The sequence below is a fragment of the Elephas maximus genome, chromosome 12 (genome assembly GCF_024166365.1).
Source record: "Elephas maximus indicus isolate mEleMax1 chromosome 12, mEleMax1 primary haplotype, whole genome shotgun sequence".
In the NCBI taxonomy this organism is placed as follows: Eukaryota; Metazoa; Chordata; class Mammalia; order Proboscidea; family Elephantidae; genus Elephas; species Elephas maximus.
In genome coordinates, this window is record NC_064830.1 from 102,456,449 (window position 1) to 102,477,920 (window position 21,472).

The 21,472-nt window shown below is 45.6% G+C and overlaps 1 protein-coding gene across 2 annotated transcripts in view; it reads right to left on the reverse strand.

Moving 5' to 3' along the window:
- The window catches only part of SMURF1 (SMAD specific E3 ubiquitin protein ligase 1), a 125,601-nt gene that overhangs the window by 8,667 nt on the left and 95,462 nt on the right, over positions 1-21,472 (reverse strand). For both annotated transcript variants that reach the window (XM_049905155.1, XM_049905154.1), the window contains exons 3-15: positions 21,108-21,216; positions 19,808-19,941; positions 19,596-19,661; positions 18,254-18,329; positions 14,652-14,893; positions 13,873-13,957; positions 12,150-12,296; positions 10,878-11,076; positions 9,061-9,164; positions 5,056-5,170; positions 3,932-4,110; positions 2,775-2,912; positions 1,937-2,057 (exon numbers count right to left, since the gene is read on the reverse strand). In XM_049905155.1, the coding sequence (XP_049761112.1) occupies positions 1,937-2,057; positions 2,775-2,912; positions 3,932-4,110; positions 5,056-5,170; positions 9,061-9,164; positions 10,878-11,076; positions 12,150-12,296; positions 13,873-13,957; positions 14,652-14,893; positions 18,254-18,329; positions 19,596-19,661; positions 19,808-19,941; positions 21,108-21,216 (1,715 nt within the window). The remainder of the gene's footprint in view (positions 1-1,936; positions 2,058-2,774; positions 2,913-3,931; positions 4,111-5,055; positions 5,171-9,060; positions 9,165-10,877; positions 11,077-12,149; positions 12,297-13,872; positions 13,958-14,651; positions 14,894-18,253; positions 18,330-19,595; positions 19,662-19,807; positions 19,942-21,107; positions 21,217-21,472) is intronic.

The window sequence follows — 21,472 nt, forward strand, 5'->3', positions numbered from 1 at the left end:
CAAAATTAAAAACTTCTATTCATCAAGAGACATTATCAAGAAAGTAAAAAGACAACCAAAAGAACAGGAGAAAATACTTGGAAACCGTATATCAGATAAGGGTTTAATATCCAGAATACGGAAAGAACTCTTAAAATTCAACAGTTATGACACTAACAACCCAATTAAAAATGGGCAAAGAACTGAAATAGGCATTTTTCCAAAGAAGATATACAAATGGCCGATAAGCACGAGAAGATGGTGGACATCGTTAGCCATGAGGGCAATGCGAATCACAAACATAGTGAGATACCACTTCATGCCCACGAAGATGGCTGCTATGAAAACGTAACAAGTGGCGATGAGGATGCAGAAAAATCAGAGTCCTCATCCACTGCTAGCGGGAAAGCCAAATGGTGCAGTCACTCTGGAAAACACTGGCAGGTCCTCAAAAGGTTCAAGCCAGAATTAATCACCACGTGACCCAGCAGTTCCAATCATAGGCATGGACCCAAAAGAATTGAAAACAACTTCTCAAACTGAAACACGTACACCAATGTTCAACGTAGTGCTATTCGTAATAGCCAAAGGTGGAAACAACCCAAGTGGCCACTGATAGACAACGGATAAATCAAATGTGGTCTACACCGACGGTGCAGTGTTACTCCGCTGAGAGGAGAAATGAGTTCTGATGCACGCCCCCACATGAAGCATTTTGAAAACATTATGCAAAGTGAAATACGTCCGACACAAAAGGACAAATACTGTGTGATTCCACTTTTATAAAATATCTAGAATAGACAAATCCATAGAGACTTTTTTAGTGGCTGCCAGGGGTGGGGCAATGGGGAGTTAAGAACAAGAATTTAGTCTTGTGTTCATTAAAATTCTGTAGGAAAACGCAGACATTGATGAATGACTCAGAAAATGATTCAGAGGGATAGGGCCCTAACTGTACAGAAGTTTTAGGATCACCACAGTCAACTCAATTTCTGCTTTTATCTTCCTTCTTCTGCATGTACAAGTATGATATAAGAAGATCCATGCCTAAATAGGTCTAAATGGGTTTTAATAAATACAAAATAAAAATCCTAGGTTATAAGAAAAATAGAGAAAAACGTGGTCTCCAAAGCAAAGCAGCAGCCGTGTCCAAGTGAAGCAGGGACAGGAGGAAAGACGCTGGCCACTCAGCCTTCCCCAGTCCCAGGCCGGGCACAGCCCATGAGGACAGTGGTCGGGCAGGCACCCTGTGACGTCATCGGACAACAAAACCCTGTGTCTGTCTTTTGCCCCTTACTGGGGAGGAGGGAGATGAGACCCCACAGGGACTCCAGGACATGCAGGGATTGATGATCTGTGGGTGTCAGAGCCTGAACAGAAAGAAGGGCTGCAGCCAGGGTTCCGCGAGGTCCGGAACACGGAGACGCTTTCCGCAGCTGGCTCAGAAAGTCCACGCCAGAGCAACCGCTCGGCCCAGGAGGCGCCCGCTCTCTCCCCGGTGGCAGAAGGACTGAGAGGGAAATGTGAAGGGTCGAGCTGTTTGGCCTCAAGCAGAGATGGCTCAGGGATGAATGAATCATTATTTTCAAGAACATGAAGTCTGATGAGAGGACAGCAACATGTTGTTCCTATTCTAATAATAGCCAGAGTTATCAACAGAGCTGACGCAGCGGAGGATGTGGTTAGACGGGAGACCGTTCTCTAGATCTGAGGTGATTACCAGGACGGGTTATAGAGTCTTCACTGCTAGACATCCTGAAAAACAGGGTAAGTGTCCTGAACAACTTCTGAAGAATGATCCGGAGTCACTGCCACCGAGGTGGACACCCACCTCGCTGGTAAGAAAGGGGCACAGACCCCCTCAGGCCCCCTCCTCACTCTCGCCCTGGCTGTGTCCCCAAGGCCTCCGGCTGCAGCTGACCCCTTCCATGCCCGACCTGGCACGTCCCACACACACCTCTAGTTCCTTCTGGTCAAAAGGCTTCAGTAAGTGCTGAGGGATGAGTTCGTTGAACCCCTTCTGGAGAGCTAAGAACTGGGCTTCAATTCCTCTCATAAACCTCCAATTTACATACAACCTGAGAGAAAAAGCCACAAGTTAAAAGGAATACTAAGTGGTTCAGGCAAAACACAATATTCCCCACTTGAGGTTCTGAAATCCCTATCTTGCAGGCTGAAGGTAAGCACCCCCCACCCGCCAAACTGATCAAAACCCCACCGACTAGCAGCGCTGCCGGCCTAACTATCAAGTTAATCAGCATATGCCACCATACCTTCTGATTCTTAATATAAATAAGGAGCAGGACTTAACCAGTCACAACAGGTGGCAAAACGTAAAAGTCCATTTGAAAACAGCACAGGATGGGTGAAAAATGCCCCTGGAGCTGACAGCTTGTGCACAGAGAGGCCCTAAGTCACTTGTACTGATCTGCTTCAGGAAGAGGTGGACAAGCAGGCCACAGAGGAGACGTCCTTGGAACCGATCACAAGGAAGCCTCCCTCCACGTGGGCTCCTGCTTTCCACGTTCATACCAGGTGACCATATCAGAGTCTCCCCCGACTGGGCCTCTAGGGTCATTACTCATCCCTTCAACATGTCACCGTGGTTACATCAGGGCTCCTCAAGGGAGCCTGCTAGTGGGATTCTGGGCACAAATGCCGTCGGGGACAGGCCAGCATTGCCCAAGACAGCAGCGCCTGGAGCGAAGGAGCTACAACCATTTAAACATGAACCTGTTGTGCCCAAGGCGGTCCCAGGCAGCCACCCACATCTCCAATGTCCCCCTTGACATTACCGGACATATTCTTTCTTGTTCTCCTCTGTGACAGGGACGTTCCTGCCATTTGGTTTCAGTTCATGCTGAAGAATCCGCCCAAAGGCGCTGTGCTCCACACAGAAGGTGTGGTCCAGCACAGGGGTGATGTCGTTCTCCCTGTCCAAGGCAGGATACAAGTGGACATTAGAGCTTTGGCACGACGTGCAACCAGCGGAATGCTGCACGGGACAGTCCAGCAGGAAGCGAGAGAGCGTTCACTGACTGCCAGATCCAGAGCGCAAGGGCAGGCAGAGCCTTGGTGGACACAGAGGGTGTGGGGGGCGGGGGGAGCACCGGAAGACAGTGGCTTTCTCATCCTAGACGGAGGGGACGGTAGCCCTAGCACTGGGATTTATCAGACAAAGCAACCTCGCCGCTGTGTGACCACGTCTGAGTGGAAAGAAGGAGGGAACCCTGTCAGAGGGAAATCACCCTGGGAAAAGCCACTAGGCAAACAGGTCACTTTTAGTATTAGGTCCCTTTTTTAAGGCAGCCTTTTCAAATGCATCAGTTCAAACAAAAGACTTGTAAGTTAACAAATGGTTTCTTAGTCTGCCATATTGTTTGAAACATAGAGGAAGACTTTCTATAGGACAGAGGCTGTGCTGCCCAACACCCATGGGCACATGTCAGGCAGGAGGTGGCCAGAGCCCGGCCCTGTCTGCTCGTCAGCTTCTCCTACGTTCTGCCAGAGCAGGTCCTTCTCCTGTGATGTCCACCATGTCACTGTGCCTGTGACTCTTAAGAGAGGGGTGCAGGGTAATTCTAAAACAACGGTGACTAAGTGTTCATTTTGTCTTGTTACTTTCTTGACTCCTCTCCAGATTACCTGGAGATACCTGGGAATGTCTAACACACACACCCTACTGACATCTGTGATCTTACCTTAATTGTGTGAGAAAACAGCAAAAGAAAAGAGTCCATCAAGAGAAATTGGCCTCGTGAGGGATATACATCAAGTAAGTATTTTTTCGTTAAATCTGCTGTTTTGGTTTTGTTGTAATACACTGCTTTTCATTATTTTTCTTCCTCAATTCACACCCATCCCTAAAATATATACACATGTGCACAGACACCCCAAATGTATTCCGCTTACACTCAGGCAGATAACTATGACTTTTCACTTCCATACTTACAGAATCCACACTAAGCTCTTATGGAGCTCTGGGTCCACCGACTCCAAATCCGAGAGCTGGATGGCCTTCCCCAGGAGCTGCTTGTAGAAGGGAACCGTGAAGCCCCCGTTGATATAGTGTCCGTGGAACACAGCTAGACCCATGATCCGACCCACAAAGTGGAAATAAGACAAATGGTCCTGTAGGGGGCACCAGACAGTACGAATCATTAGGAAATACCCGGCCACGGCGGGCATCTTGAGCTTTCCCCAGGCTTCTTGGGAGAACCGTCCCACAGGCATCCAGACACGACCAGTCACCCACGATCAGACGGAAGCAGACTGCTTCAGTCGTCAGAACGTGGAGCATGCCTTTTGTACAAATCAGCTGAACAACACTTTGTGTGCTCTTTGTCTAAATACGTTCTCTTCAGAATCACTATATAATTTGCGGGGCCCAGTGCAAATGAAAACACAGGACCCCTCGTTCAGAAACACTGAACGTCTCAGCACGGTGATGGCCATGTGTTAACCTGAGCACAGGCCCTTCTGAGCACTGGCCCCGTGGACGGCACAGGTCGCTCGTGCACAGCGTGGTGCCCACTGCACTCAAAGGAAAATGAAGAGCAAGGGGCAACTCCGGCCTCCCTCCGTCATCCCTCCTCCAACCCCACAAGAAAGAAAATAAGTATGAAGAAGTCACAAATCATTTTAAAACCAGAGCTGTTCTATTTTTGACTAGGGAGCCAACCTCACATTTCTACTTGTAAATTTGAATTATAATCATCTCAGAGATTTAGTCAAAACTTAGTCTCCATGTTGGTAAAAGGTTCTTTCATATCTGAATGCTCAACTAGAGCTCCTCCTTGACTTCTCAGCAAATACGGTAATCGTCCTAGAGATCTCTCAAGGGCAGTAAAGCCCTTCGAGTACACACAGAGCTCAATTTCACCCTCGTTCTCATTGAAGACAACATACCAATGATCCCAATCACTGAAGAACACCCAGGACGGCTAACACTCACTTCACACACCACAGTCTCTGCACATATCTACACTGAAGAAACCAAGAACTGAGACTGCAACTGAAAAGCCAGTTAAAACATCCCCCACTAAATTCCCAGCCTCTTCATGCTTCAGTACTTACAGGGTTGATTGAGGAATCTGGATTGATTTGCAACATGTAAATGTTGTCGGTAGAATACTGGAAGAGTCCGTAATATGGATTCAACATTTCATGGCATAATAAATAAAGCCACTCCCTAGGATCAACCACAACAAAAGCATTTTATATGTGCTACAATTTCTAGTTTTAAATCTTAACAACTTTATCCCTTTCTCAAGAAAGGGGATTGGTCCATTATGGCCTAGAAGGGCGCCAGTAGTAGCCTGAAGGGAGCGGTATGGGAGGACACTGGCTCGGAGAGCATGGTTTGTCCAGAACATGCAGCTGTGCCCAATAAAGTGAGAGCTCGCTTCCGGAACCATCGGAAATGGATCTTCTTGCCTCAGACATACAACAGCCACCGATTTTATCAGCTAAAATCACAGTATTTAGAAGAACACCCAGAGGCAACTCATGAATACCCAGTCATTGCTATTCCCTAAGAATGACCCAGACCCCAGCCACAAAACTGAGGCTGAGAGAGGATGGCGGTGGACTAGAAGTGGTAACATCTTAGAAGGACACTGTTCGGTTTACTCACTAGCTTTCTTGCCCCTCTCAGCTAAGGTTTTCTCTGATACTTTGCAAAGATCAAAATCCCAGGTGATGATGTGGTATTAATCGACAAAAATGTAACAAACACCAGTATGACCCACTTCTATTTTACGTGTGTGTGTACATATATACGTACATAAAACATAGAAGAACACATAAAACCGAAAGACAGTAGATGGATTCACACTACACTGTTAACAGTAGTCAACTTGGGAATTAGAATTCTGGGTCATTTTCAGTTTTTTTTTTTTTTTTTGCTTCTTTCTAGTTAAATTTTCTACAGTAAATGTATTATTAAGGTTTTAAATAAGAAGAAAACATGTCACAGCCTAGGGAGGCAGGGGAGGGAGTTTAAAAGTGACTCTTGCCCAATTCTGACATGATTTTCTGTCTGCTGAATTCTTATTTTCTACCCTGAACATTTATCACTTTTAAAATTAAAAACTAGTTTAAAACTTAAAAACATTCTAAGAGCTTAAAAATCTGGGTGGTGTACATAAGCGTGAGTTATTTTCTGAATTTCTTTATATTTGAACTATTTCATTATAAAAACTATTTTAAAAAACCAAAATTAAAAACAAAAAGCCCTTCTAAATAGAAGGCATAGGACTGAGCTGCTTTGGGCAGGTTATGCAGGTATGGGGGGGTCTTATAAAAACATGTATGGCAGACCCACAAATAGCCTCTCGGTCTTCTACTCAAAAATCTTTTCAAATGGATAAATCTCAGTAAGATAGCGGCCCAAAATTTTATCTGGAAATTTCTTACTCTTTCAAGTGAATGAAACTGAGACAGAATATGGAAACTAAGCACAAATGCAAACATGAACATTTGTCCAGGGAAACTGAAAATATACAAAAAATGATCAGACCAAAACAGCATTATGTATCAAAGGCAAAAAAACGGAAGAACTGCGAGAAGGGACGAGGCGCCAAGTCTTACAGAGCCTCTTTTCTAGAAAGGCAAAACTGCTCAACTACAGCACTCTGATTCACCTCCAAGCTTTTGAGTTTGGATTCGTGAGAAATCATTTTTTAAGAAGCCAAGGACCTGCAATAGTCTAGATGGGAAGTGATTAAATGACAGGCAAAGATTCTGACAGTTGCCATGGCCGAGGTAAAGAGGCATCTTAGGTGTGTTCCGGAAGTAGCGAGGAAGAGCTAATAACTCCACAGCGAAAGCGAGAGAAGGAATGGCTTCAGGGCCAAACCCAGAAAATTAGCACAGACTGCTTCTCCTGGACTGGATCATTAATACATATACACACACGGAATACTTATATGCAGCTGAAATCTCTACAGTTCTCTGAGGTAGATGTAACCCCCCTTTGTGGATCAGGAAGACTCGGAGGGTGAAATAAGAATCAAGGTCAAACTGGAAGTGGCAGACTAAGATTCAAAGCTTATCCCACCACAACATCATGTTAATCGAGGAAGATTCACAAAGACTCATCTCCAGGTCGAAGGCATGCTAACTATGGAAAATCCAGGACTATAGCTCCTATCAAACCACACCAAGCTGTTCATGTGCACGTGCCTGCCAACTGTGCAAAAGAATAATGTAAACCGGGACAGGCTGAGATACTCAACTCTTGAGGCATTTTGAGCCTATGAAAGAAAAAGCAGAGAAGAGAACATGGAAATAGTTCAACTTGAATTGTTGGGACAAATGCAAACAACCGAGTAAGAAGATTCCCACCTGAAAGGGGGCCAGACAGCCCAAACCTCTTCTCAGGTAATGGCATGAGTGTGTCAAAGAAAAACAGAAGTGACATCTTGCTTGCCAAAAGAAAGATGGCTTCTCGAATCAATTAAGGAAGAAACTTGGGGCAATCTTGAGCAGAATGCCTCCCATTTCCCATGAATAGGTGGTACGAGGGTGGGCTCACGGTTAGGAAATGAGGCTGCACACCCTTTATCCCAGCCGGGCTCAAGGACAAGTGAGGGAAGGCGGTGAGATGGAGTGACGGCGGTGATGGGGAAGAAGTTAAATGATTCTGTCCTAGAGCCAAAGGGCATATCTGGAAATTTTTCTGTTTAATTCTGTTCTTCCGGCTGCTGAAGAAATCCCAACTCCAACCTGAAACTGAATGAAACCTCTATATGCTTATTGGAATGTATGTTTGCTTGGGATAACCACTGTAGGGCTAAGAGTTTGCTGGTGTTTTCTAAATTGCAAAGGTGTGAGGCTCTCCTATCCCAGCTTCCTCAGATAGGGCCACTATTTCACGGCCTCACAGATCACTGACCTCGCCTTTGTAGCACCTGTCAGAGTTACTGCTTTACATTTCCTTGAGTAAGTCTATGATTACTGCCTGAACCTCACCAGACTGAGAGCTCCTCTGTCTGGGGGACAGACGGGGTAAGGGGGCAGAGAACACGTTGTTTAGCTCACTACTGTATCCTAGTACTTAGTACGCAGTAGCATCTTAATATTTAATGATTAATGAAAAAATGCAGTTCTTACAAGGGCACACGAAAGGGTATTCTCCTTTAATTCAACTGTGCTATAGACACATTAGTTTATTCTTTCATTTTATACTGTATTGCAATGGAATTAAATGAATTACTGTGTTACAGTGGTTTAAAAAACAAAAGTAGAAGCATTAGAGGGCAAGTTGAAGAAATCTCCCAGAAGTAAGAGAGTGGGGAGGACAAATAGGTGGGCAATAAAAGAAAAATATGAGACCCGTTACCCAAAGTTACAAAGACAAACAAGGGAAGAATCAAAAATATTAATGTTACTAAATTGGGAGGTGAGACTATTAAATTCAGCCCTCACCACCACCATTACTGTCTCTAGGACTGTAAGCTACGAAATCAGTATGCAGTATCTGAACTCGATCAATTTAGCGATATAGGGATACCCAGCGGAAGAAACGCTAAAAGAGTAAAAAATTGTCTGGAGGGTGAAAAGAGGTAGGACAGGAAGTAGCAGCTTTTACATATGGGCCCTGTTTTTTTTTTTTTTTTTTAATAACATGCATGGGTTACCTTGACCAAAATTTCAAAACTGAATTTTTTAAAATTCCTTTGACACAAATGCCATTTCTACCTCTCTCCCTGGAAGACTTCTGATGGGAAAGCAAGGCCCACGTTAACGGCAGTAGCAAGCCCTCTCCGTGTTTCAGAAGGCAGGAAGCTTCAGGGCTGAATCCTAGCTTTTCAAGAAGCAAATTAATGGTGAAGATCACGTACGTCCTGACAGGTTTTAGCAGACGCTGGCACATGCACACCCTTAGGAACACCAAGGAAGCTCCTGGAGGTGGACCTGAAGTTCTGACGGCGCCAGACGGGCGCACCAGCGCCACCCAGCTCCTCTCGGTGACAAGGCACTTAAGAAGGAAGGGGAAACATCTTTTCCGGGACAGTATCCTTCCACAGCTTTGCTGAAATCCACGCAGCAGAAAGAGTGAATAAATCAGTATCTCACCTTGCCACTCCCCCGTAGTCCAAACCTTCTTCCCCTCGGAATTTCACCATCAGTCGTTTCTTCAAGTCCTTTGGCCGCATCTTCATTATCTGGCGATAAGACTCCTACATATAAAGATTACAGTTTCAGAGAGAACTTTTCTTATTCTCCAACTTGTAAAAGATTACAGGTTACCGATAATGGAGTCCAATTAAAAATAGGCTTTCACTGGACTCTGAGTTTTATCTGGTTCCTATTCAGAATGTTGACTTGGCATCTAGTACGTTGCTGCTTCCACCATCTTTTCTTCCACAATTTCTCCCTCGGAAACACAAGACAACAAACCATGCTGGGTAATACTACCCAAAGGAAAACATCTGTCTTCAGTGCAGTCACTAAGGGCTTAAGGACAACGACCTCACCAGAGTTGATTTTCTCTACATAAATTAACTTCAGTGTGCCTTATAAACCATTTATATATTGTAACCAAAATGAAAATGTCATCACCAAGTCTGAATATGAAAAGGATTCTGAGCCTGTTGGTACATGTGAGGTGAACACCCACACAAGATTCCCGTTAAGTAGAAAAGCAAAAAGAGCTTTAAGTAAGACATAAAGTAGCTTAGCCTGAAGTGGAGAAAACATGTGGTCAGCCTAACATTTCCCCCATTCAGCATTTTAAGTGGAACTATTACCCAAATGTCTGTAGATGGCTTCAATGATAAGGCACTTAAGAAGCTTCTCGTACTTTTAAGTGTAATGTAACTCAAGCCCTACCACCCCCACAGGGAAAGGGGATGCTGAGTGGAAATTATCTAGCAGCAAAATGTCAGTAAGTGCACTCTTTTCCTGTCCCTGGCAACCATTAAAGATGGCTCAGTGGCCAAATGGGGCACTGTACCTGACGCCCGCACACAGTACAATGGCTCTGGTGCATTTCTTTGACGCCTGTCACTGGGGGAAGGCACCCAGTTCCCTGCTGAGGTGGTTCTCACCCTCCAGGGCTTCCCTCAGCTGTCGGAATGTAGTGAGAATCTGCGTTCACTTCTTACTTGGTCTCACTTCATAATTTCTGCCAATGTCTCCACAAAGGAAGGCTGGATGTGACCCAAACACCATTAGGATTTTACCCTAGGATCACCTTCTCCCTAGAGAGCGGTGTGCCTGCTTAATCAAGGGTTCACACCTTCCCAGGAACCATCTGCTCTCCCTATTTCCAGAGAAGGCACTGGGTGGCCACTAAGCGTCTCTGAGAAGGAAGTGCCATTAGATGAACTTCCATGCAGGGTGACAGCACAGGAAATGACAGATTCTGAGGAAAATGTGCAGACTGTGGGATTTACAACATCGTTTAGTAGGTCCCAGGGTGGCGCGAATGGTTTATGCTCAACCGCTAACCGAAAGGTTGGTGGTTCTAACCCATTCAGTGGTGGAAGAAGGGCCTGGCGATCTGCTTCCATAAAGATTACAGCCAACAAAACCCTATGGAGTTCAATTCTACCCTGTAACACGTGGGATCACCGTGAGTCAGAATCAACTGGATGGCACAAATCTGCAGGTTCACCACAGGAGACAATACAGCTCCCTCTCTCCGAACAGGCTGTGGTCCTGACAGACTCCAGCATTTGGCTTAGTAACGAAATGAATCCCTGAAGTACCACACGGAAAGGAGAGCTCCCTGAAATGCAGACTTGGCTTATAGGGCAGTACAGGCAAAGCCGCCTCCTTTAAAACAAAGCGGTTACTCAGGAAGTGGTTCCTTTGGCCGCATCGCCTGTTTGTGTATTAACAGGAATGAAGAGTCTTTGCCTCACTGTGAGTTGCACTCAAGTCTATACCTCAAATATTTCTTCCCGGGATACTTCAATGCGGCAGTGGCCAGCTTGGGGTTGCTGCAGTGAAAGTTCGTGTCTGAGGACTTTGAGTTTCTGGACTAGATCCCTCTCGTATCTCTGGGCGGGCAGCTCCTCGTCCTCCACAGAGCCCTCGCTGGGCAGCGGCAGCGGCTGGCTTGGCTCCTTTAGTTGGCACTGGTGACTTGAGAAGAAGAAAAGCATCAAAGTCACTCCAAAAACTGTGGTCGGGGACACTGCGAGCACTGCCGCTCACACAGAAGGAGCTAGCAAGAGTTTATCATACAGAATTTCAGGTGGGGATCTCCCCTGAACACATAACTGTGTACATAGCTATGTAAGAACTGCTGACAGCCACCACAGCCCAAATATGGGTGTAGGGTACAGTAAAGGAGACAACCCGCTTCTAAGCAACTCTTATCTCATACATCATCACTGCTATAAATAAAAACAAGTTGCTGCCATGTGTCATGCATCTTGTACATACCTGTGACACTGACCAGCACACTATTAGATGCACTATGGCAGGTAGAAGTGACAGAGTTGACATGAAAAATTTTAAAAGGATCTAAGGGTGGAGGCAGTGCACACAAGAGCAAACAACTCAAGTGAAACCTCACGGTGACCCTTCTTCATTGTTATAACCAGGACATTTCTATGCCCACTCATTAAAAGCCAAATTCCAGGAAAATAAAAGGATTAGGACTGGTAGAGCAACCAAGTGGCATTTGTCTTGTTCACATCTTGCCACTCACCTCAGCTGTTGACTGGAGAGCTGTGTATGCTGTTTTGTTCTGAGAACACCACAAGCCCAGGGCCCTGAACGTGGGACCCAAGCTCATTCCTAGCTCCAGATGACCCAGGAATGGCAGGTGCGGGAGAAGGCCCCGGCAAGTCCCATCTGACTGTGGCCAGCACCTCTGGAGTGCTGAATGGGCACGAAGGGAACCCCCTTCACTGCTTCTCCCCGCGAGCCCGCTAAGGGCCATGGTATCACTAGATGCTGCGTGCAGAGGCTGAGCCATGAAGCTGCCTAGACTGGCATCTCTGCGGCTTTCATTTAAACAGCAAATAAGGGAAGGGTGGCAGCAGCATATGGCTTAAGCGTGGTTTGCAGGTAGCTGAGGAGTTGATCATACTTTGCTTAAGCTTATTCTCCACTAACAGTGCAGCAGATAAACTAAGAAAATATTAGTCCTAAGCATTAAACTGTACACATATGAGGCCAACAGAGAGTTTAAAAAAAAAAAATCTTACTTCATGATGTGGTGTAACCTTGGGTCTGTAAACTGGGTTGTCCGGTTATTATGATCTACAAAATATATCCTCCCAGAAACGGTACTTCTGACTTCCCAGCCAGGTGGCAGTGGTCCAAGTTCATCACAATTCACACTGTTAAGGTCTCTACCAGAATGGAAGACACGGAGAGGTTGGTCCACCTGAGCACAGAGGAAAAGAGCAAAACTTCCCCACAGGCAGCCACAGGCTCCTTATGAAGGCGTCTGTGGTCCAGTTCTGCTGGGATGGGCAACCACGGTGCTACTTACGCCAGACCTCCACTGGGCCCACCCCACCGTGCTGCCGGCAAGAGCCGACTCCGACAGACAAACATGGGCCTTTCTTTGCTCCTGACCATGATAGGGAACGGGGTCTGCCAGGGAATGTCATTTCTTATAGTAAAGAGGACAAAAACAGTAGAAGTATCTGAATGCTGTCAGAAGACTACTGGAATTCACAAGACAGATTCAACACCCAAGGCCAGAAAGGTTTCTCCATTGAAAAGCTCCCAGGTGGTGGCAGTGTTGTAAAGTTAACAGGGCCTAGTCACATGGTTCAGACGTGCACAGTTCTAGACGGCTGCATCGGGCAGAGGTGTTCTCACTTCAGCACTGGCCTTTTGTTAAGTGAGTGTTTCTAATCCTGATTTCTTGACTATTTCAATACAGCCCACACCTATGGGAGCTCACGTGACTGACCACGACAGTTTCTAATGAGCGCAAAGCCCTGGCACTTGGTACAGTGGGCACATGAGAGATACCTCAGTCACTCACAGGTAACATCACCATTCAAATTATAGGTATTGAATGGTAAAGTCAACCTAGATGGGGAAAACGAAAGACAGGAGGCTTATGCTCAGAGGAAACAAATGATGAGTAAAAAAGGAAATGAGCATTACTATACATGTTACTAGGTAGTAATGCTATTCTCAAAAAATAACATAAAATAAATGAGTTAAGAAAAGCAAAGCAAACTTAATTCTGTCACAGGGAGGGGTGCGGTGGAGGGTCTCTCTGTCCTGGGCTCCGCGTATGGCCTTGGAGAAGGAATTCATATAGAAAAGTGTCATCTCCCCCAGGAGCTGCCCCCCGAGGGATGGAGACAAAAGGAATAGTAAAGTGGAAGGGAGGAAGGTGTGGGCAGTCCTTATGTCTTTATGTGCTCTTTAAAACTTTTTATTACAGAAAATTCTAAGCATATAAAAAGTAGGGAAGATAATGAATCCCCACGTAACTAACTTCAACAATTAGCAACTCCCCACTCCAATTTATTTGAAGCAAATCCCAAACACCACGTGGTTTCATACATCAATATTTTTAGTTTAAAATGAGAGCGACACATCTCTAAAGGTGTACTGGCTTTTCAAGTAAGATCAACTTTATAGAGTCCATTCAACGTAACCTAGGGGTAGAGGTCTTTTTGGTGATATAATCTGATTTCAAGACACCTGATGGCTTTCTAAATGACCACTCGGTGTCTCGGCAGCTGCTACTGTGACCAGGGTAGATCTGGAAGGGGCGGCAGCGCTGGGCTTGGAGACACACACATGGGCCTGCAGGGAAGACCCAAGGTACAGAAGCCCTTGGCCTGCTGCCACTCTTCAAAGTTTACATTTTCAAACCTCACAGGCTAGACCGCCCATACCTGGGAGATCCAGGCAAGGGCTAGAGAGCGTGACGCATAAACAACCTAGAATGCCTACCTGGGTATCCTGGGGTCATGCCACGTGCTCACGCCCGTCTGTGTGTGCAAAAAGTAAACTTGCCCCTGGACTGTGGTTCTTTGTTCTGCACAAAAAATTGGGGGATACCATTAGTCCAATTCAGGGAGGAGTTTTCAACCAACCTGCCAGTTATCTTTGCCAAGAGTCTAAGCTTCCTGTCAATATTTTCTAAAAGCACAGAGAAAAGGACCTGAAAGGGCGGTGGCTAACTCTGCCTGACTTCAAGCCACCAGCCCCTACGTAAACATCTGGGCTTGTCTTGCTTTCTCCGGAACACCTGGAGAGATGACTCTCCTTGTTAGCTGGTCCCTGGGTGAGCCTGCTCTGTGTGCATCCAGCCCTCAGTGCTGACCTGTGACCTCTGTTATGGCTGTATGCTGTGACTTCTGGTACTGCCTGCCACAGCTAAGGTACGTTCCTTCTTCATTTCATTCCTTCTTCATTTTGGTGCTTCTCTCTGTGGTGTCAGATATCATTTCACTCTGACCCCATGCTGTCCTTTCCACTCTCAAACCACAGAGCACCACAAAGACCTCGCCTAGTCCCAGCATCTGATTGTCTGTGGTGTTAATTTAACTGACATTTTCACACAGTTTCTGAACCAGGAGATTGGTGCAATTGCTGACAGTTCACGATCAGCAAGATTTGTCACCATCTTTTTCCAGTCTCTTGCCTCGACATGACACAAGACCACAGCCCTCAGCAGGCAAGGCACACACAAGTTTCTGAAGAAATGGTCACTGGGGGAGAGTTCTCACCATAGCCCTCAGGCAGCTCGGGGGACTGGTGGCCATGCGGGCGGTTCTGTGGCGTCTGCAGGGCCCCTCGCACCTCAGGATTCCGGAGTCGCTGCACCTGAAGTCTCTGATCGTGACTTGGGGACTCCGCAAACCTGCAGGTGCCTCCCCCAGCAGCAGCACCCGTGCTGTCTGTGTAAGGGGCTGGCTCCTCCAGGAAGCAGCTAAGTGGCCTCCCAGGCCCGGAGTCTTCATACACCGTTCTGGAAGAGAGAGAAAGGATGCGATTCGGGTGGGAATTCAGCCTTAAAAGTCACCACGTTAGCATCTTAAAATTAAATGTGATGCTGTCACCTGCATTTATTTTGCTTTCCTTCAGTCATTTAGAGTGTCCAAGTACCTAGTTTCGTAAAATTCATCTTGTCCCATTAAAATACAAAGACTGACAGACTCAAGAAGGACAAGCAACCAAAGGAACCACGTTTAAAGTATCACCGAGGTCACTGTAGGAGTCCACCCTTGGGGAGAGCTGAATGACTAAGAAAAACCAATCCGGCAGCATGAGGAGCTCATGAGATAAGATTTCTTTTTTCTTGATTTAAAATCAAATCTAAATACTCCACTCTCCATACTTACTCTGTAACAGAATTCCTGGTTACATAAAATACAGCAATACCTTTAAGTACTTTTTAACATAAATACGCAGCCCTCTGAACAATTTTGAAAACAATTTGCTATTTTCCCGTATTAGCAAGTAGTTTTTAAAAATTTTTTATATTGAAAAATGTCCAAGACACACACCACTGAGAAAATGGTGGGATGAATCCCCGCCACTGGATTCTTTTGAAGCCAATCCCAACATTTATCATTTCATCCTTAAATATTCCAGAACAGACCTCTCAAACACAGGAATGTTTTCATTATCACAACCAAAAAAAATGAATATTTTTTAATATCAAATTCCAGTCAGCGTTCAAATTTCTCCAACCGTCTCATAAGGCAGGATCCAAAGGAGGGCCACATGCTGCATTTAGCGGATATGTCTCTTAAGTCTCTTTTAATATTAACTTATTCTCATCCCCTCTTTTCTTTTTTCCTATGAGACGCTGGGTTGTCCGAGCCCCAAAACTCCCTCATTCTCGATGTTGCTCCCACACTCCCTCGGGGCTGTGGAACGCGTTCCTCTGTTCCCTGTTGGACTGAGAGGACTGACTGATGCACATTCCATTTTTTGGCAAGACTATTTCAGACAGGACATTTTATACTTCCACTGAGAAGTTATTTGTGGTGTGATGGATCACTTTGTGTGGCTTTTCTCACCATGGTCTTGTAATACCCACCAAGTAATTGGGTGGGACCGTGCAAATAGGTTAATTGTGGCCCACCAAGGGGATCGGTCAGTTTTGCCATCCCGCTGGGCTTGAATGAGCCATCTCGGAAGTGGGAAAGAGAGGGTCCCACCACCACCACCAAGGAAGAACAGCCAGAAGCAGAGCACACATCCTCTGGACCCGGGATCCCTGTGCTGAGAAGCTCTTGGATCCAGGAGACAGAGAGAGAGAGCTGTAGCACTGAAGACAGTGAGATGTGGCAGGAGAGACTGACAGACGACAGCACAGTGGGCTTCCTGGCCCACAGAGCAAGAAAGTCAAGTGCCTTTGGGCAAGAGGCTTGCTGGAGCAGTAGGATCCTTCTGGGCACTCGGTGGAGCTAGGTTTGCTGACCCACAGAGCTACAGCTGAGTGCCTTTGGGCTGAAACTTACTGGTGGAGCGGGGTGCCTCTGGACACTTACAAGAGCTAAAAGAGCTTGGTAACACTTGCTGGAGTAGAGCAGAGGCCTAGGGCCAGAGAGAGGTGTGCCTGTGAGAACGGCTGGGAAGAGGCTGCCCTGATAGAAGAACTGTATCCTGAGTGTTCCTGAGCCTAAATTGTAACCTGTTACTTCGCTAAGAAATCCAATAATCTTGAGCATGGTCTCTGAGTTCTGTGTGGCCATGGCAATGAATTCTCGAACTCAGCAGAGAAGAAGAGAGTGAGAGAGACGGTTGGTGTCAGAATTCATAAAGATAGCAGAGAGAGGAGGCATGTCTGACCTCTGCCTCACAGGAATCAGCCTTGGGCTGCTGATCTTGATTCTCCTTCCCCCTTGTGAAGTTAGAGGAGGTCAGACACGGCCTCCATGCCATTTTTACAATCTTAATGTTGGATCATTTCCCTCTTCTGATGTTAGCAACTATTAACGGTTGTTGCCCAGATCTATTAGAGGTCGCGAATCTCATTTTATCCTTCCTTCTATCGAAATTTTCTCTCATCACTGAACATTCCCACAGGAACCCAAACCAAAAGCAAACCCACTGCCGTCGTCGACTCAATTCTGACTCCGAGCAAACCTGCAGGACTGAGGAGAACTGCCCCATAGGGTTTCCAAGGCCATACATCTTATGGTCATGGACTGAATTATGTTCCCCCAAAAATGTGTGTTATCAATTGGGCTGGGCCATGATTCCCAGTATTGTGTGATTTTTCTATGTGTTGTAAATCCTGCCTCTATGATGTTAATGAGGGAGGATGGGCCACAGTTGTCTTAGTGAGGCAGGACTCCACCTACAGGATTAGATTCTGTCTTGAGGCAATCTCTTGAGATATAAAGGATAGAAGCAAGCAGAGAGACAGGGGGACGTCACACCACCAAGAAAGCAGTGCCAGGAACAGAGTGCATCCTTTAGAACCGGGGTCCCTGCACTGAGAAGCTCCCAGTCTAGGGGAAGACTGACAAGGCTGACAGAGACAGAAAGCCTTCCCCTGGAGCTGACACCCTGAATTTGGACTTTTAGCCTACTTTACTGTGAGGAAATAAACTTCTCTTTGTTAAAGCCATCCACTTGTGGTATTTCCGTTACAGCAGCATTAGATGACCAAGACACTTATGGAAGCAGACTACCGTATTTTTCTTTCATGGCGTGGCTGGTGGGTTTGAACCTCTGACCTTAGCAGCTGAGCAAACGTTTAACCACTGTGCCACCAGGGCTCCCTTCCCACAGGAAAGACGTGTTAAATGCTTGCTTCTTTCCCTTTATTTAACAGTTTTCGGAATAACAAGCTCTCTCCAAAAAAACCCCATGGTTGTCAAGTTGATTCCGACTCATAGCGACCCCATACGGCAGAGTATAGCTGCCCTACCGTAGGGTTTCCAAGGAGCAGCTGGTGAATTCAAACTGCCGAACTTTTGGTTAGCTGCCAGACACTTAACCACTGCACCACAGCATCCCGTAGAAGTGACCAATGAGTGTGTTTTGTTTTGTTAGCATTTTGGGGTTTTCTCCCCCTACGTGTCATTCTGAACTCATGGATTTTGAATATATCTGATGTGTTTCAATTCCTTGCAGTTACAATTCTTCCTGATGGTCAAACTCTCCCATCTCTTCTAACCGGACCCTCAGATGTTGTGGCGCACCCCCAGGAGTCTTCATAGCTTCCTTTATAAACGAGTAAACCGAGTCGGAGTTTTATCCCAAAGTCCTCTAGTGCCCCTCATGCACTGGGCACAGTGAAGTCAGGCAGGGGGGACGCTGTCCTGCACTCAGCCGAGAGCCCCACACACAGCGCCACGGAGATACGTACCCTTCATTCTCTAAGAGCCCTCTGCGGTCCACCACAGACCCTCCCGTGCCGATTCTGTCTCGCGTCTGTAAACTGACTACAACAGAACAGAAAGCCTTACGTTAAAACACTGCGGTATTTTATACAATTGCGATACAGGGAGCCATTGCAAATTGATAATTTTTGTACGATATTATGAAAAACAATGAGGCACACGTACACACACATGCACACACGTATGCCTATACTTGCAAGCATGAGGCGTTTTAGTCCAGCAGCTGCATACCACCACATAACCCCCCCCCAGACAATTCCTTGTAAATGGGGGGGGGGGCTGTATTTCTCACGCTACCCGTAAAAATCACAGAGCTCAACATTCACTCCCTCTCAGTGACCTTATTTTTAAAGATTTTGAGTTGTGTTTAACAAGGACACAGTGAGCACTGTCAGCGCCTACAAAGTCTGCCAGGGTCTGTGTGTACACAGGTACTCTCTATCCCTATTCTGAACAACACAGATACTTAAAAGTTGTTTCCAGTTACAGTTCCCCTGGCACGTCCCTACACAAACAAAGAGAAGAAGAAATCACAAACAGGAAAGCGTCAGGTTGAGAAGGTGTTCATTATGAGAGTTTTCAGGATGTACACCCACTGTTTGTTTATCTTGGGTCAAGTCTACGTAAGATAATACCAATAGGATCTGTAGTCATAAAGTTGCTCTGGGATGCTGCTGAGAGACTATGTGTTCTTCGATTCCTTGCAAGGCATACAGTCAACATTCGAGTTACTCTAAAATGCTAATAAAAATGGGGTGGATAATAGGAGCTACCTAACAGATACTTCATTTCCAGTGGAATGCCTCTAGTTAACACTGTAACAACAGCACTTTTTTTTTTTTATTCTAAACAATGCGATCTTCTGATTCTGTAATCCCTAGTCTATGGAATTCTTCAAAAATCATCTTTGCCTTTTACATATACGATGGGCCTTCCAGAAGAAACTATTTCCCAACTCTTGTACATGTGGCCACCATTCTTACTAACTACACTTGATGACACAGTGATCAATTAATTGTCTATTAATGCGATGGTTCAAATGACATGTACAATTATAGCCCTAACTCTTTTAGCACCTTAATCATGTTAACTCAACTTTAAATGATGGGACGAAGGGAATTAGATAAAATAACCAAAGCCGCACCAGATGAAAGGTTCGAGCGCTAAGGAGACAGGCCCCGCGGGTGGGCCTGCCCTTCCAAGTGTGTCACCCTCGTCAGTGCCTGCCTAGGGTGCTCTCTCAGCGACGGGAAGTCGGACGTCAAGTTCCGTAAAAGCATCTCCTTATACAGAAGAGAAGGTTCTTACCCACTATTTGGCCACGAACTGCATCAGTATCTGAGGGATTTAGTTTGCATAGATCCAAACGCTGGTCTGCAAACAAACAATTCAAAACTTAACCCAGGGAAATGTTAACTAGAGAGGAAGGCAGGAATTCTGTATTCAGCATTCAAAAAACAAGGGTGCCTCCTGCGCCGCCTTCAGTCGCGTGAAGAGGCAGGGAAGCCTGTGGTTCTTACATCCGGTATCTTTCAATCTGCTAATGGCATTGGACAGCAGCCGCACGCAGCCGAGGAAGCCGGCTCCCTGCTTCTTGTGGATCTTCTTGTGGTTCCACACGCTGAGGGTTATGGAATCCGTTTTCCCAACGTATCTGAAAGGAACAGGCCGACTCATTTATTTCTGAATTACTGTCTTATTCTATCTGGCTGACATTTAGCACAGAGGAATCCTTTTGAAATACTGCTGGCTTTCTACTCCACACATCCCAGGCACACAATAAATACGGGTCTCCTAACTTCAACGGGCTGGGAAGAAGGGCTACAGTCGGCCGTGTAAGGAACAAACGCAGAGAGCCACAGGAAAATAAAACTCTTACAGCAGACGGAGGTTTACTGGCTGTTAATGGTTCCGTAAGACGGTGACATGATTCGTAAGTTCCCGCCAGTTAGACTTAATAAACCACTGTACTACTTATAAATCCATCCATACATCCGAAGTACACAAGAGAACACCAGAACACCGACCCCATTTATGCTCAGTGCATGTGGACCACAGAGGGGAGCTTTAGTGCAGGCACTGACAACCCCTTTCCAAGTCACTTCTGCTAGGTCAGTATAACTGAAACTGAATTTTAGAATCCAACAGTTAAAAATTCTGCCCAAACACAGTAGAATTTGCATTAATAAAGAACAAGAATCATTCAGCATTATTTGATCAAAATTTTGTAGGAGGGGCAGGAAAACATGGGTGTATATACAATAGTGATTAAAAGAAAAATAGTGGTTTTCAAAGGGCAATCCATTTTATGAGTGAGCACAAGAAATTGATGGTTTGTGGGCTTATATACATTCAGTCATGCAAAACTCTATTTCTACCTGCAGAAAATACATTTGTGCTACAAAGAATTTTTTTTTTTTTTTAATCAACAGAAATATGCAGTCAAAATAATGCATTTTCTTGGGTAAAAATTCTACAACTAGGTTTAGGATTTTACTGAAAAACATGAGCATTACGGAGCAAGAACCACAGCCGCCTTTCCTGCTACAGTGGCCAGGAGATCGAAAAAGTTGAGAGTCACAGCTACAGGAGCAAAACATAAAAATCTATAAAAAGAAAACTATGAAAATGTGAAATGCAAGAACTTCCAAAAGTATATGAACTCTAAGATGAGACAATATGTCTTCATTTAATCATTCACTTTTCCTTAATCGAGAGAAAGTCGGTGATCCTTTTTTTCCCTCTTAAATGGTTCTCTTCAAAGCCAGATGCCTACTTTCCTGCCGCTCCCCCAAAGGACTTACAGAATGTTCAACTCACAGATCATAGTGCTGGTTCCACTTTGGGTCCAAAGTGTTTTTCACAGTGTCAGTTGAGTGGCACTGCCCAGAGCCGTCAACGACAATCTTTGCAAAAGGGTCAGGAAGTCCTAGAGCAGAGGGGAGACAGTCATAGCTGGCTGAGACCACAGCTCCACCGGAGAAACACGCAACAGTCTTTCAGGCTAAAGGGAGCTCCAGGCTCATCTCGTTTGATGAGAAGAAAGATTATACTTGTACATTTTATTCTCTAGTTTTGATCAGTGAAAATATTACTTCTATTTAGCTTCCTAGAAAAGGCAGTTCAGTATGACATCACCCCTAGATTTTTTAGACGGTATGGAAGGAAAACAAAACTGTAAAAGT